The sequence below is a fragment of the Periplaneta americana genome, chromosome 2, assembly GCF_040183065.1.
Source record: "Periplaneta americana isolate PAMFEO1 chromosome 2, P.americana_PAMFEO1_priV1, whole genome shotgun sequence".
Lineage (NCBI taxonomy): Eukaryota > Metazoa > Arthropoda > Insecta > Blattodea > Blattidae > Periplaneta > Periplaneta americana.
In genome coordinates this window covers 115,575,846-115,588,845 of record NC_091118.1, presented here as the reverse complement: position 1 = coordinate 115,588,845, position 13,000 = coordinate 115,575,846, and the positions used below count along the sequence as shown (strand labels likewise).

Below are 13,000 nucleotides of genomic sequence, written 5' to 3'. Positions count from 1 at the left end.
CTGTATATCACTATTTGTGACCTCATAATGTACAAACAATATGCTATGAAAGCCTCATATATTTTAAGAATTTCAATTTGAAACTTGGACTGTATTAACAAAGTTTCTCCAAATTAGGCCTACCAAATACAAAATCACACAAGGCTGTGTTAATGGGTTTGTAATTGTCGAGCCACAAAATGCAGTTTTTATTTTAAAGTCTTGTGGAAATAAAGCGAAGTTCATCGTACTTGCAATGCAAATATATTCCTATTTACTACATGTTTTCTTAAACTTTAATTTTTTTTCTACACTCTATCAAATCACAATATGATCACGAACAATCTAAAAATGTGTAGCAAAAGTCAAAAGTGCCGCCACTGGTAAAGTTTCCACAGAGAGTTCTGAAAAGATTAACAATTTTTTTGTTTTCTCTTTTAATATTTGCCTCTGTGAACAAGACTTCTTCATTTAGAGAATAAGGAAAATAAACGAAGTCAGCAGTACGGATAAAGACACTATCCATTACCACAATGATATAAGGAGTTCGGTTAAAATATAAAGTCAAAAGATACGAAACACAATGGCAAAATGATACAAACCGAGACCGTCGACTAGTAAGCTCTGGGATCTGTTCGGCGCTGTCAGCTACAACAAGCGGAACCCTGTGTGTTGTCGGCTTAACGTTTCTGAGAATAAAACGGGTGAAGAGTTAATATAAAGAGCTTGAATTAATTAACGCAAATAATACATGCAGGAAACAGAGGACTCGAGTAACAATTTAACGCTTTATTTATGGTATTACAGCTTTTAAGTTTATTACATTTTTTACATTTATGACAAATTACGCATTTCCAGTCGTATCTTACGCGTTGTGTAAAAATTGTGAATCACTAATACAACCTGTTTTAACATTCTTATGCAAGATAGCCTATGAGCAGTAACAAAAATAGATGTGCCAAAGTAAGAATATTTGAAATTCTATGCAATGTGTAATGCATTTGGTACGCCTGGTTCTAATGTTCGCTACTATTTTATCTAAATAAATAACAATTCTTTTTTTTAATTCTCCATTCCAAAATTTTCTCAAATATTCTTACTTTTTGTGTATATCAAATTGGTTAGTGTCCATATTTTGCATACGTACGTTGAAACAGATTGTATTAGGGACTTATAAATGTGTATCTTACATTTTCTGTAGGCTAAATTACACTGAACAACAAGAATTTTGTGTCCCTGTGGTTTGGTATGCGCCGAATCCAAAAATGTATCTCTTTCCTTCGTATCACGTAAGCTTTTAAGATATACTATGATTTCACTTTTTGATAAGAGCACCCGGGAAACATCTGGGGCGGGTTGGGGGTTGTAAACCAAAGGAAAGCTAATACATTTGATGAGTTTATGACCTATTTCCGGTTTCTTATGATTGCTGGCATGTTCTTTTGTATTTATAATAAATAAACAGATATTGGTCCCTTCTATTCAGTAAATTTCATAACAGTTCAAAGTGAAGTCTACGCAATGAACAAAGAAGGATATGGTTTTTAGTATTAAAAGAAATGTTTACCAGTTTGAGTGAAGGCAAATTAAAAGAAGGCATTTTCATCGGGCCACAAATTCACAAAAGTTATGGCTGATTCTTTGTTTAAGGAAAAACTTTCCAATATAGAAAAATGGCATGGCGCGCTTTCAAAGATGTTTGCTCAAATTTTCTTGGAAATTCTAGGGTAGACAACTAAATCGAACTTGTGGGAACCATATAAAGTGCATATGAGGAAATGGGGAGTAATATGTCTCTCAAAATACACTTTTACATTCTCATTTGAATTTCTTTCCTCCTAATCATGGAGCGGTAAGTGACAAGCATGGGGAAAGATTTAATCAAGAAATATCTTAAATGGGAAGGCAATATAAGGGAATATCATTATTCAGTATGCTTGCAGACTTTTGTTGGTTCCTAGCAAAAGACAGTCTCGGGTCTAGTTATAAACTGAAATCATTCAGAAAATTCTTTTAAGTGCTAAGTTCAAATTCCGAGATTTTTCTATTTATACGCAGGAAATATTTTTATTGTTTTCGTGTTTTAAACTATGTAACATCATTTTTGTATTCAGTACACATTTTTCAAGTATTATGAGGCACTTTGAATCTCTAGTGTGTTGGAATTTTGTCAGTAGCAGTGGAAAATAAAAAAAAAACAGTTTTAATAAAAAAAATTCGATTTACTTTCCCCGGAAAATGGTACGTGAGAGGGAAATTTGGATTTTAAATTCAGATTTGGGCCACACATATTAGTAATATTCACCTATTTTTATTTCGGAGCAAGACAAAAAGTAAAAATTTGTAGTTCAGTGTTATTTTACTTTTAAAAATAGTCGAAAAGATCTAAATAAGAGACATTACTAACGAGCACAAAGAAGCAAATATTACAAAGGACAATATTTATGTACAAAATGATGTAATAACTAACTTCTGATCAAGAGAAAATAGTATGCGATGTCTTCTTTAAATGAATTTAGAAATGGAATGCTAACAAAATAACCAAAACGTTTGACCACTTATTCACCTGGTTATTCCGTTCAGACGACATATAGGTCCAACGAGATGAGTCCTCAACTTCTACAATTGTAGGACTGAGACTTGTACCGACACGATGTAAAGAGTATAGAAAATAAGGGAGAAGTTCAGGAATATGGTAAACCAGGAACAAAGCTGTGTAGGGAAGAGGATAAAAGTGAGATCCCTATATAGAAAACTAGTAATCCGAAAGAAGTGACGCTTACAGGAAATAATAGTATACGTGTTTACAATGATAGTAGGGGAGATAATGATGATGTACTAGTTGTACAATATTGCTAAGGATCAAATCAGTGGCTATAACAATATTAGCATTCATGTTTGACCTGAAATAGAATGTAAAATTTGAACAGCTAGCATTAAGTTCGTGTAAATTGCTTCCATTTAAAATGTGTACGAGGCTCCCATGAATTCAGCAATAAGTAACGGAAGTCCTGAGATGAAACTTCTCATTGGTGCTGTGTTGCAGGTGATCGCAGCCGAGGGCGAACAGAAGGCATCTCGCGCTCTGCGAGAGGCCTCAGAAGTCATCGGTGATTCCCCTGCTGCTCTGCAGCTGCGCTATCTGCAGGTATATCTATAAAACAATTGCGATAATGATAAACAGTATTATATTAAATATGAAATGATGGTTATATATGATAGTCTATGATATGTTATAATTATGATATGTGATATTCATTCATAGTGTTCTTCCCTATGGTAGGCCTTTCACTGCAAACCCAACATTCTCCAATTTTTTCCTATTTTCCGTCTTCCTCCCAGTCTCCGCGTATGATCCGTATATCTTAATGTTGTCTATCATCTGATATCTTCTTCTGCCCCGGACATTTCTTCGTTCACCGTTCCTTCCAGTGCATCCTTCAGCAGGCAGTTCCTTCTTAGCCAGTAGCCCAGCCAATTTCTTTTTCTCTGCTTTATCAGTTTCAGCATTACTCGTCCTTCATCCACCCTTTCTAGCACAGCTTCATTTGTTTTTCTCTCTGTCCATTTCACACGTTCCATTCTTCTCCATGTCCATATTTCAAATGGTTCCTGCCGTTTTCTGTACTTTGTCGTAATGTCCATGTTTCTGTCCCATATAATGCCACACTCCACACAAAGCAGTTTACTAGTCTCGTCCTTAGTTATTTTTCCAGAGGTACGCAGAAGATGATTGTTATATGTGATATATTATATGACATACTATTTTAATAGGATATAATGTATCCTCGTACCATACAATATTTCATATAATAATATTGCGTAAATAAATGTCATTTCAAGTATGATTCTTAAACTCCCTTCGTAATTAAAAATTTACGCATCACCATAAGGCATTTACAAGTAGTTTGATCCCTTATCGTTTGATGAACATGACTCTGAACCACTATTGAAGACAACATAGAACATACATGCTGTGGGAGAAAATGCTCTTGTCTGAGATTCACGATGGGAGATCAGTAGGCTAATAGGAATATTGATATTTCAACTAAATCTATACCAAATCGTAAGTTGGGAAGTATAGATTCCGAATACCTAATTTCATTCATTAATAGTTTCCTGTCCAAAGGCAGGTCTTTCAATTCAAATCCAGTTTTCTGTAATCTTTCCTATTTTCTGCTTTCCTATTAGTCTCCACATACGATCCATATATCTTACGGCCGTATTCATAGACATTTTTAGCGCGGGCTTCCGGAGAATGATCAGCGTTTTTCGTATTCATAAACCAGTGTTAGCGATAGGATATGATTTTAATTCTGTACAAGTAACCAGTGGATAGCCGGGGCTAGCTTAGTACGCTCGTAGCGCGTGCTGCGAAATGTCTATGAATAGCACCCTTAATGTTGTATATTATCTGATATCTTATTCTGCCCCAAACCCTTCTCCCGTTCACCATTCCTTCCGGTGCATCCTTCAGTATGCAGTTTCTTCTCAGCCAGTGACCTAGCCAATTCCTTTCTCTCCTTCTGATCAGTTTCGGCATTATTCTTTCTTCATCCACTATTTCTAGCACAGCTGTCTGTCCATATGCCCAATCTCATAGAAGTGAAATATTTAAAAACGATTGTATAATTTACTTCATTGTAAGCATCAGTTTGAACTTTCCTAGGTTTTAATTTCAGTACTTCCAGTGTTAGTATTTTACAGAATTTTAATTATTTTTCAGTGTTACATATTTGTTATATTACCAAAATTGTATTACTTTATGCATTCAAAATAAATTTACCCTTAGATATATTTTTATTCATAACAAATGATGTCTATAGCTAGGTTTTGTAGGAGATAAATTTATTCAAAGGGAACTGGAGACATAGATTACTAAAAATAACATTTTAAGATTATGACCTTAAAAATTTCAATTCATTTTGAGGCAATTTTCAGATAAGTTTTTGAAATTAAATTAAGTGGATTTATTATTTTTCCGTCAGTGACTTTACATGCTATATACAAGGTGCAATTCCTTTATATTACATAATTAGATGTTCGTATTGACGTTTTCATCGCTCTTGATTGCGACATCTTTAGATAAGTTTGTTATTATACAAAATACAATACGTTAACCTCTTTATCTGCATACCATTTGAATATCAATGTCAAAATAGTTAAAAGACTTAAAGTTAAAATATAAGATATAATGTATACTATAGGCCTTCATTTACTTGTTTATGGTCCTATTAAAATATTTTATGAACAAAATGCAAATGTTGACATAATAGTAAAATGTATGAAAACATGTTTACAATTAATATAGTACATACTAGGTTTGTTCGATATCATATAAAAACTCTGCTGTGTATTATGTTGTTGCATGTGATAATTCAAATTAAATTAAAAAGATTACTTTCTTTTAAAATAATCTTTTATATATAAAAACATATACTACATAAAATTTAATGTGCATTTTTGGCTTTGTTAGATGCTGTGAAGCCATTTATAAAGTTCTCGCGTGTAGGGGTTTTAAAGGTACTAAACTTTGATTGTATTTCCGGTAACTTTAAATGTTTTCTTTATTCTCATATAAAAAGTACCTCTAAAATTAATTCTTAAAATGGTATCCCTTATCTTAAAATTGAAAAGCCAGTATCAAAATTACACTTCAGATATTTGAAATAATGCACTTTAGGAGTAAAATGTCGAAGAGCTTCTGATTTTATCTTTAAGAATGGCTGAGATGTATCTATTTTAGTGAATTATTGTATTCTTACAATACTTTTTTTATTAATTTGGGTCCCAAAATTTTTTTAACTCATTTCGAATTTACGTTTTTGCAGCAATTATATTTTTCCCACAAAAATTTAAAATATGCACTAATTAGGAAAAAAAATTATACCACCCCTCCCCTTAATAATAGCAACGATGTCTGATTAGGCCTAATATGAAGTTTAAGAATAAAATTTAAATTCGTGGAATCGTTAATAACCGAATGTACCATGAAAGACTTCGGGATTTCTCTAGAATTACAGATTGGACACCATTTTAGTCGAAATCAATTACAGTAAGTTATGTATTCAAATTATACATGTAAATTTCCAAAATTTGAATTATATACGAATTTAAACTTTGGTTTTAATAGAAATTTCAAGCGGATTAAACATTTAATCGAATCATCTATAGTTCAAATTATCCAATGTCGAATTAACCGATTTGTGATATAAGTAACTGGCTGTATATATTAATTGTAAGAGTGTGGAACGTTGCAATAAAAACAACGGTATGCTCATGGAGAAACCATCTTGTGGAGACGCAATAATGTGTGCAGTTTGAGGGTGGATTTCGATGTGAGATCATTAAGTTTCCTTGTCAGCGTATACAGCACTAACACTTAACATTCTCACCAGAATGTTATATGATTGTACCTTTTTTGTACTTAAAATTAAACACCAGAAAATATCTGAACTGAGAATACAGTTGACGAAAAAATAAAATTCTCACATATACGAGCACAGGAATATGTCTATGTGATTTGAATTAATTTCTTCAGGCTTACTATATAAATATGCCGTAATGTTTACAGACTTTGAACACCATCTCTGCAGAGAAGAACTCCACCATCGTATTCCCGCTGCCCATCGACCTTCTGACATACTTCGTTAAAGCACAAGAAGCATCGTCGAAATAGTAGAAAGAGCACGATGTGGGCAGATTGTTCTTGAGCACCGATTGCAAGGCACAATTTGTATGAAGTCACAAACATTCCTGGATGAGGTAATGCCATTTCAAAATGTTCTTGCTTGTGGCATTTCCTGGAAATAATGAAAGCGTTCATTAACATGAAGAGAAATCATGAAATGTGCATTTCACGGTCATACTTGGAAAGAAAAACAGAATTATTATTTCCTTAGTGTCCTAAAGAAGCCACCGTGTCTTTCTACACTGAAACTTGATCAAATGTTTAAGGTTTTAAGGTGTGCTGTTGGCTAAAATACTAAAATTAATTGTATGTTGCATTCGACATTACTTACGTGCGAACAAATTAGCCGCACGAATAAGTCTGTTCTTTTTAATAATTGTGGTTTTAATTATCAGGTCGCGTTATGAAAGACAATAAAAGATTGTAGAAATTCGGAAAACGAATTCATGTGACTAGTCAATAAGAGTGTTTATGAAACATCTGCACTGAGCAGGATACTGTGCTGTGTAAAATGGACAGCAATAATGTTCAATCTTTAAGGACTGTTCAATAATAAATAGTTGAACGAAAGAACTGCTATTTGTAAGCCAAGTAGCTTGCTGTAGCATTAATTATTAGTGTTTTCAATGAAGGAACGTTCGTACTTTGAAATACATCTTTTTTGGTATTGCATTCCCAAAGAAAACTTTCCCTTTCAGCTCATGTTGTATTCAATTACTCTTTTATATTTTAAAAGAATTTTACAGATAATATATTGAACATAAAATCATAGACTTCAGAAAAAAATACGTGATCGTTTTTAATTATGGGTGGATGTTTTGATCTTAATATACTCTTCGTTGGTAATTATTGTAAACAAGATTTTGTAAGTTTCAGTTAATTCGAAAGCAAACTGTAATGTTACTTTCAATAATTCTGTTCTTTTGGAACATAAACACTTTCTACTTTTTAAATGCGTCAATATACAGTAATTTTATTCCAGAGATGAATAGTCACAACGTCAGAAATTTAGTATTATTTAATAATCTTTACAATTTAATACCATTTTCAGATGAGAGCAACTTCTTTCCAGTCTGAAGAGACTCATACTAAAATCACTACTATTAACATATAAATATTTTCTGTGAGTTAGGGCTGTCCAAACTAAGTTCAGAGATGGGAATGAACATTTCATGTTTACAAGTGAATAATTCGTTTTAATAAAATGTAGGAAGAAAATATTATCGATTTATCACGAAGAAATGTGGATAGTATATTGAAAACTAAAAGGAAATCACCCAGAAAAGCGTTACTTATACTTTACAAGCGAATAAGATGTATTGCATTTTTAGCCAGTAGTTGAACATCGTGATGTACTCTGGAAATATACATCAATTCGGTTACTAATTGGCAGAAAGTTCCATTCAGAAATTACAACACGAAATTCCAAGAGTTCTCGCGAACTTTTCGTTTGGATGGTCCTATTCTAGCATTTATAGTTTCAACGAGCAAGCGGTAACTGAAGACATGATAATAATTGTGCAATCTTACTTCTCTCAAAGCATTGTTTTGCCTAAAAAACTGTCCTGCCATCAACCCCTTACTTTCAGCTTAAGTTTCACAGCAATTACATCTGCTCACACTTACTGATATAATGGAAAAGTTTTACTATCATAATTTTGCATAAATGCTTTGACACAAGTTGTCCACTATAATTTGTGTTTCATTCTTAAATAATTCGTTGAAAGTCTAAATATAAACTTGCTTAATTAATTTCCATTTCCTGATAGTTACAACTCCCACATTTTTCAATTTAACAATTGTCAAACTGCAAAGAAGCCTTGTATGTAAAGAACAGAATCATGCGTCATTTGCATTGCTGTGTTAAATCTTAAATTTAAATGTAATAGACCAAATTTTAAGTAGATATTTCAAATCAATATTTAAAACTCTTCAATGTATACATTTATAGATTATACAGACTGTTTTCCTTGTTGAATTATTTTCAAATCCTTTTCTGTATTTGACTTCAATTGCAGATATGTGGAAATTACTTATAACGCTTTGGAAAATAAAAGCTGATGAAGTGCAAGATAGTACTGATACAATTTTCTTTCTGTAAGTTTACTGCAGAACAGGTTTTGCTCCTATGAACATGGTGTTTTATCTCGACAGAATCTTTATAGATAATAAGCGCGCTATCCTGTAGGACAGTGGTTCCCAAACTTTCTGAAGGTGAGACCCACATTTTGGAGAGATTTTTGTTTGCGAACCTCCCCCCACCGTACCGGTTCTTGACTCCTATTCGAGAAATATAAATTCCTGTTACATTGAAATCAACTATAGTTATACTCAAAACCAGTGGACACCAAGTAAATTAAGATTTTAAACAGCATTTTCACTGTTCCTCGGAAGAAACTCAAAACAATAGCGACAGTCACAGATTGATACTGAATCTGTTTCTAGGCATTGCATTCAAGTGACTGAAATCCAAAATAAAAAAAAAATAAATAAATAAATTAATAATAATAATAATAATAATAATAATAATAATAATAATAATAATAATAATAATAGAAACACTCACTGAAATATGTCTACTGATGGAATGTTGATCTCCCCCCCCCCCCCGCAGATCATAGACCAGTTTTGTATCAAAAGGTTACCCCGAATTTTCAAAAGAAACCTTAAATTTTTTATAAAATTTGCAACCCCGTTTTATTTATGCAAAATAAGTTTCTCGTCTAGGATTATCATCAAACAAAAGCGAGAAATTTCCTGGAACTTGAAATTGGCATCACTGTGTTTGTATCGAATACATAGTCCAGATTTGAAAAGCTAATTTCTGAAAAAACAGGCATATTTTTCACATTAATTGTTTTTTACTTTAACTATTGAAATACTTTTTGTGTTAAACTTGTTTATGTTTCTCCATATAAAATAAATGTATTTTAACAAGACTTTTTTTTTTTTTTTTTTGTTTTTGTGTTAATTATCTCGCGACCCCCCCCCCCCCTTAGCTCTGTACATGACCCCCGCGACTCCCACTTTGAAACCACTGCTGTAGGAGATTACTACAATTTTCAAGAAATCTAAATGCTAAATTTAATAATAAACCATTTTAATTCAAATTATACTTTTAATTGATTTTATATAACTTTTTCTCCAATAAATATGTAACCATGAAGAGATACTGATATTTAAAAAAGTCTTTAAACCTCTCATTGCACTTAGAAATATCGCAGTCTTTCTGGATTTGCCTTAACTATAAGAAGAGTGTGCAATTTTAATACGGCAATAGCTGTCTCTCTTAAAAAAAACATTTTTTTCTGCTTAATTAATTATCCCACATTCCACAGGCAACAATGCAGACTGATAGATGGGAGAATTCTGAAAAAAGAATGATGTGAAAACATGATGGGTGAACCAAGTGACATTATTAAATTGTTTGGAATATAGATGTGAATATGAAATGAACTGAAGAAGTTGCACAGAGTGCAGACTGGTTTTCCGTTCACAGTATTGCTAATGTAGTTGTATTTAATAACAATTTTTAATGTTTTTTAAGTATAATTTCACTAGTACTGCACAATAGACTAATTTATTGTGACTTTGATTTGGTGATGTGGTAATTGTACTGTTATGTATGGTTTAAGGGAAGTACTATTGTACACAAAAGTATTTTCTAAAACATTCTTGATATTTACTTGCAAACAATCTATGGTAAGAGATCTATTGTATTTTGTTGGATCGAGTTACGAGATTGTAATAAAATGTATATTGTGGTTGCACTTTTCACTAGTATTACTACCTCCGATATTAGAACCACGACTTCATCCTCTCAGAGAGCCATCATTTCAGTGTTCGTGAAAACAAGATGACCTCATCTAAATTGATCTCGTTATGTGTTTTTTCATCATTCCACTCTTTGTTCTATTACAGAAATAAATACATTACACATATCAAACAAATGAAAGAATTTAGTGTTTTGTAAAATGTTCTGAAAGAATAAAATAAAATTCACATTCACATGCGTTTTCAATTAATTATCTCACAATTTCAGCTGTGTTTTTTTCTCTGCTGTCTACGAGAATGGCCTAACCCTTTCAGATATATTTAAAATTGTTTGACTAACTTTGGTTTTGAAAAGTTTCTACAAAGCAAGAATCCCTCTGTTCACATAACTATTTCGAGTTGCCGTAGCATTTCTAAAATCACTTGGAGAATGAAGACTACACAGAAGATAACAATGTTGGGGTACTTGTGATTACAACGATAGTAATATAATGGTTACAATATTCTGCTTTTTATGGAATGCATGGTCATAGGCAAAGTTATGGGGCGGTATGAGGGGCACTGCGCCCCCCCCCCAAACCTGTCTGACCTCTTATTTTATAAACGTTAGAAAACATTGAATTCAAAAGATCTTTTTTTGCTTTTGTTTGTGTTTAAGTTTCTGTGCTTAAATTGACGAATTAATGTCTTCAGATCATGTGTGTGGACTATAATATTTATTTTAAAATTTTTAATTTTGAATTTCTATACTTCATTTGAGGAATGGAAGTACTGTATTGTTTCTTTTGTAACGGCCTGTATTCATGTGTTAGAAGTCTGGAGGTGTTCACGTCACCACTTGGAGAAATATGAATAACATAGTGCAGAATAACGCAGAAAAAAGAAAAGTGATCCCGGTATAATGTGTAAACTTAAAGACGAGATTAGATAAAATAATTAGAGTTTACATTTCATATGATATCTTCGGGAAAGCTTAATATAAAAAACTTTCTGTTAACACTGTTACGTAATTTTATTGATGTACAGTATATGCGTTGACGAATTTTTTGATCGTACAGTCTCTTTGTAATTGTTCTTGGCTTATCTGACCTTGTCTACATATATTGTTGTTATACATGTAATATAAACTATTTTGTACGAGAGAGAAAAAGAGAGGGATTGTTTTAAATTATGCTCTACTATATTTTGTAGTAGATCTACAGTTCAAGCCCTATACAATTCGGTCCGAAACATCGCGGATATGGATGTAAAGCTATAAGAAACATGCCCCCCGAAAATACCTTTATTAAATGACCATATTCCTATTTATTGTATAGCTATAACGAGGGGAGGAGGTAAATGATCTCCCCCATAACTCCGGTATGTGGGGATTCTATGGTTTTGCTTTGCCCCCCCCCCAAAGAAACGATTCTCTCTCCGCCTATGTGCATGGTTATGATCTTGCAATATTAGTGATAATTTTGGTATCGATTGTGTTACTTGTGATAGTGATTTATTTTATTTTAGTAGGTTATTTTACGACACTTTATCAACAGCTTAGGTTATTTAGCGTCTGAATGAGGTGAAGGTGATAATGCCGGTGAAATGAGTCCGGGGTCCAACACCGAAAGTTACCCAGCATTTGCTCATATTGGGTTGAGGGAAAACCCCGGAAAAAACCTCAACCAGGTAACTTGCCCCAACCGGGAATCGAACCCGGGCCACCTGGTTTCGCGGCTAGATGCGCGAACCGTTACTCCACAGGTGAGAATGATGTTGATTGAGATTTTGGTGATTTTGTTTGTGATGGTAGTTACATTTGTTGTATTACTTGCGTTGGTTCTAGAACTAGTTGTGATTTTGGTAGTAATGTTTATTCTGATGTTGCTGGTGCTTCTAATATTGATTATGTTGGTTGTGATGTTTTAATGGTGTTCTTCTATTTTTATAGTGGTGATTGAATTTCGATTGTGGTTGTGGATGTAATTCTTATAAATTCAGAATAGAAATAACACACAGGTGTGATGAAGTAGGTGAATCTCATTGTCGTTGCCCAGAATGCGTCATGGGAGGCTAGTCTGCACTACACCAGCGATAAGGTGAAATTATGGAGATTTGTTGGAATGCCACAAGAGAACCGTAGCTCCCGGAAAAAAAAAAACTCCTGTGTTACCTGAACCATGGGCTTGCCCAACACAAGTTATAAATCGGGAGTACGCCGAGAGTCTAACTCGGATCCATAGGATTATAAGTTCAGCGCTCTAGCCACTAGACCATCTTGGTGACTGATCTACACATATTTGAAAAGCGTTTCGGTGTGATCGGTAATTCAAGCGGGTAATTGAATGTACATAGTCTGATGAGATTGTTTTATTTCCAGAATATAGAACAATGGAATGGGTGTATAAATTTTCCGTTTTGTGTTAATAATGTATTTAAAAATTCCAAAAACATCTAGGGGAACCTGGGACAGAATTAGGTAAATAGATACAAATGTGAGTACGGCCTCACGACCTCCAAATGACCTTGAAAATCGGATTTTTAAATTTAAAAATTCTCGAAGAAATATAAGCTATA

At 33.1% G+C, this 13,000-nt stretch overlaps 1 protein-coding gene across 6 annotated transcripts in view; it reads left to right on the top strand.

Moving 5' to 3' along the window:
- LOC138694530 (band 7 protein AGAP004871) overlaps positions 1–10,678 on the top strand; it is a 292,166-nt gene extending 281,488 nt beyond the window's left edge. For all 6 annotated transcript variants that reach the window (XM_069818353.1, XM_069818352.1, XM_069818351.1 and 3 more), the window contains 2 exons: positions 3,026–3,127; positions 6,554–10,678. In XM_069818353.1, the coding sequence (XP_069674454.1) occupies positions 3,026–3,127; positions 6,554–6,658 (207 nt within the window). In that variant the 3' untranslated portion in view covers positions 6,659–10,678. The remainder of the gene's footprint in view (positions 1–3,025; positions 3,128–6,553) is intronic.
- The last annotated feature ends 2,322 nt before the right edge of the window (positions 10,679–13,000 follow it).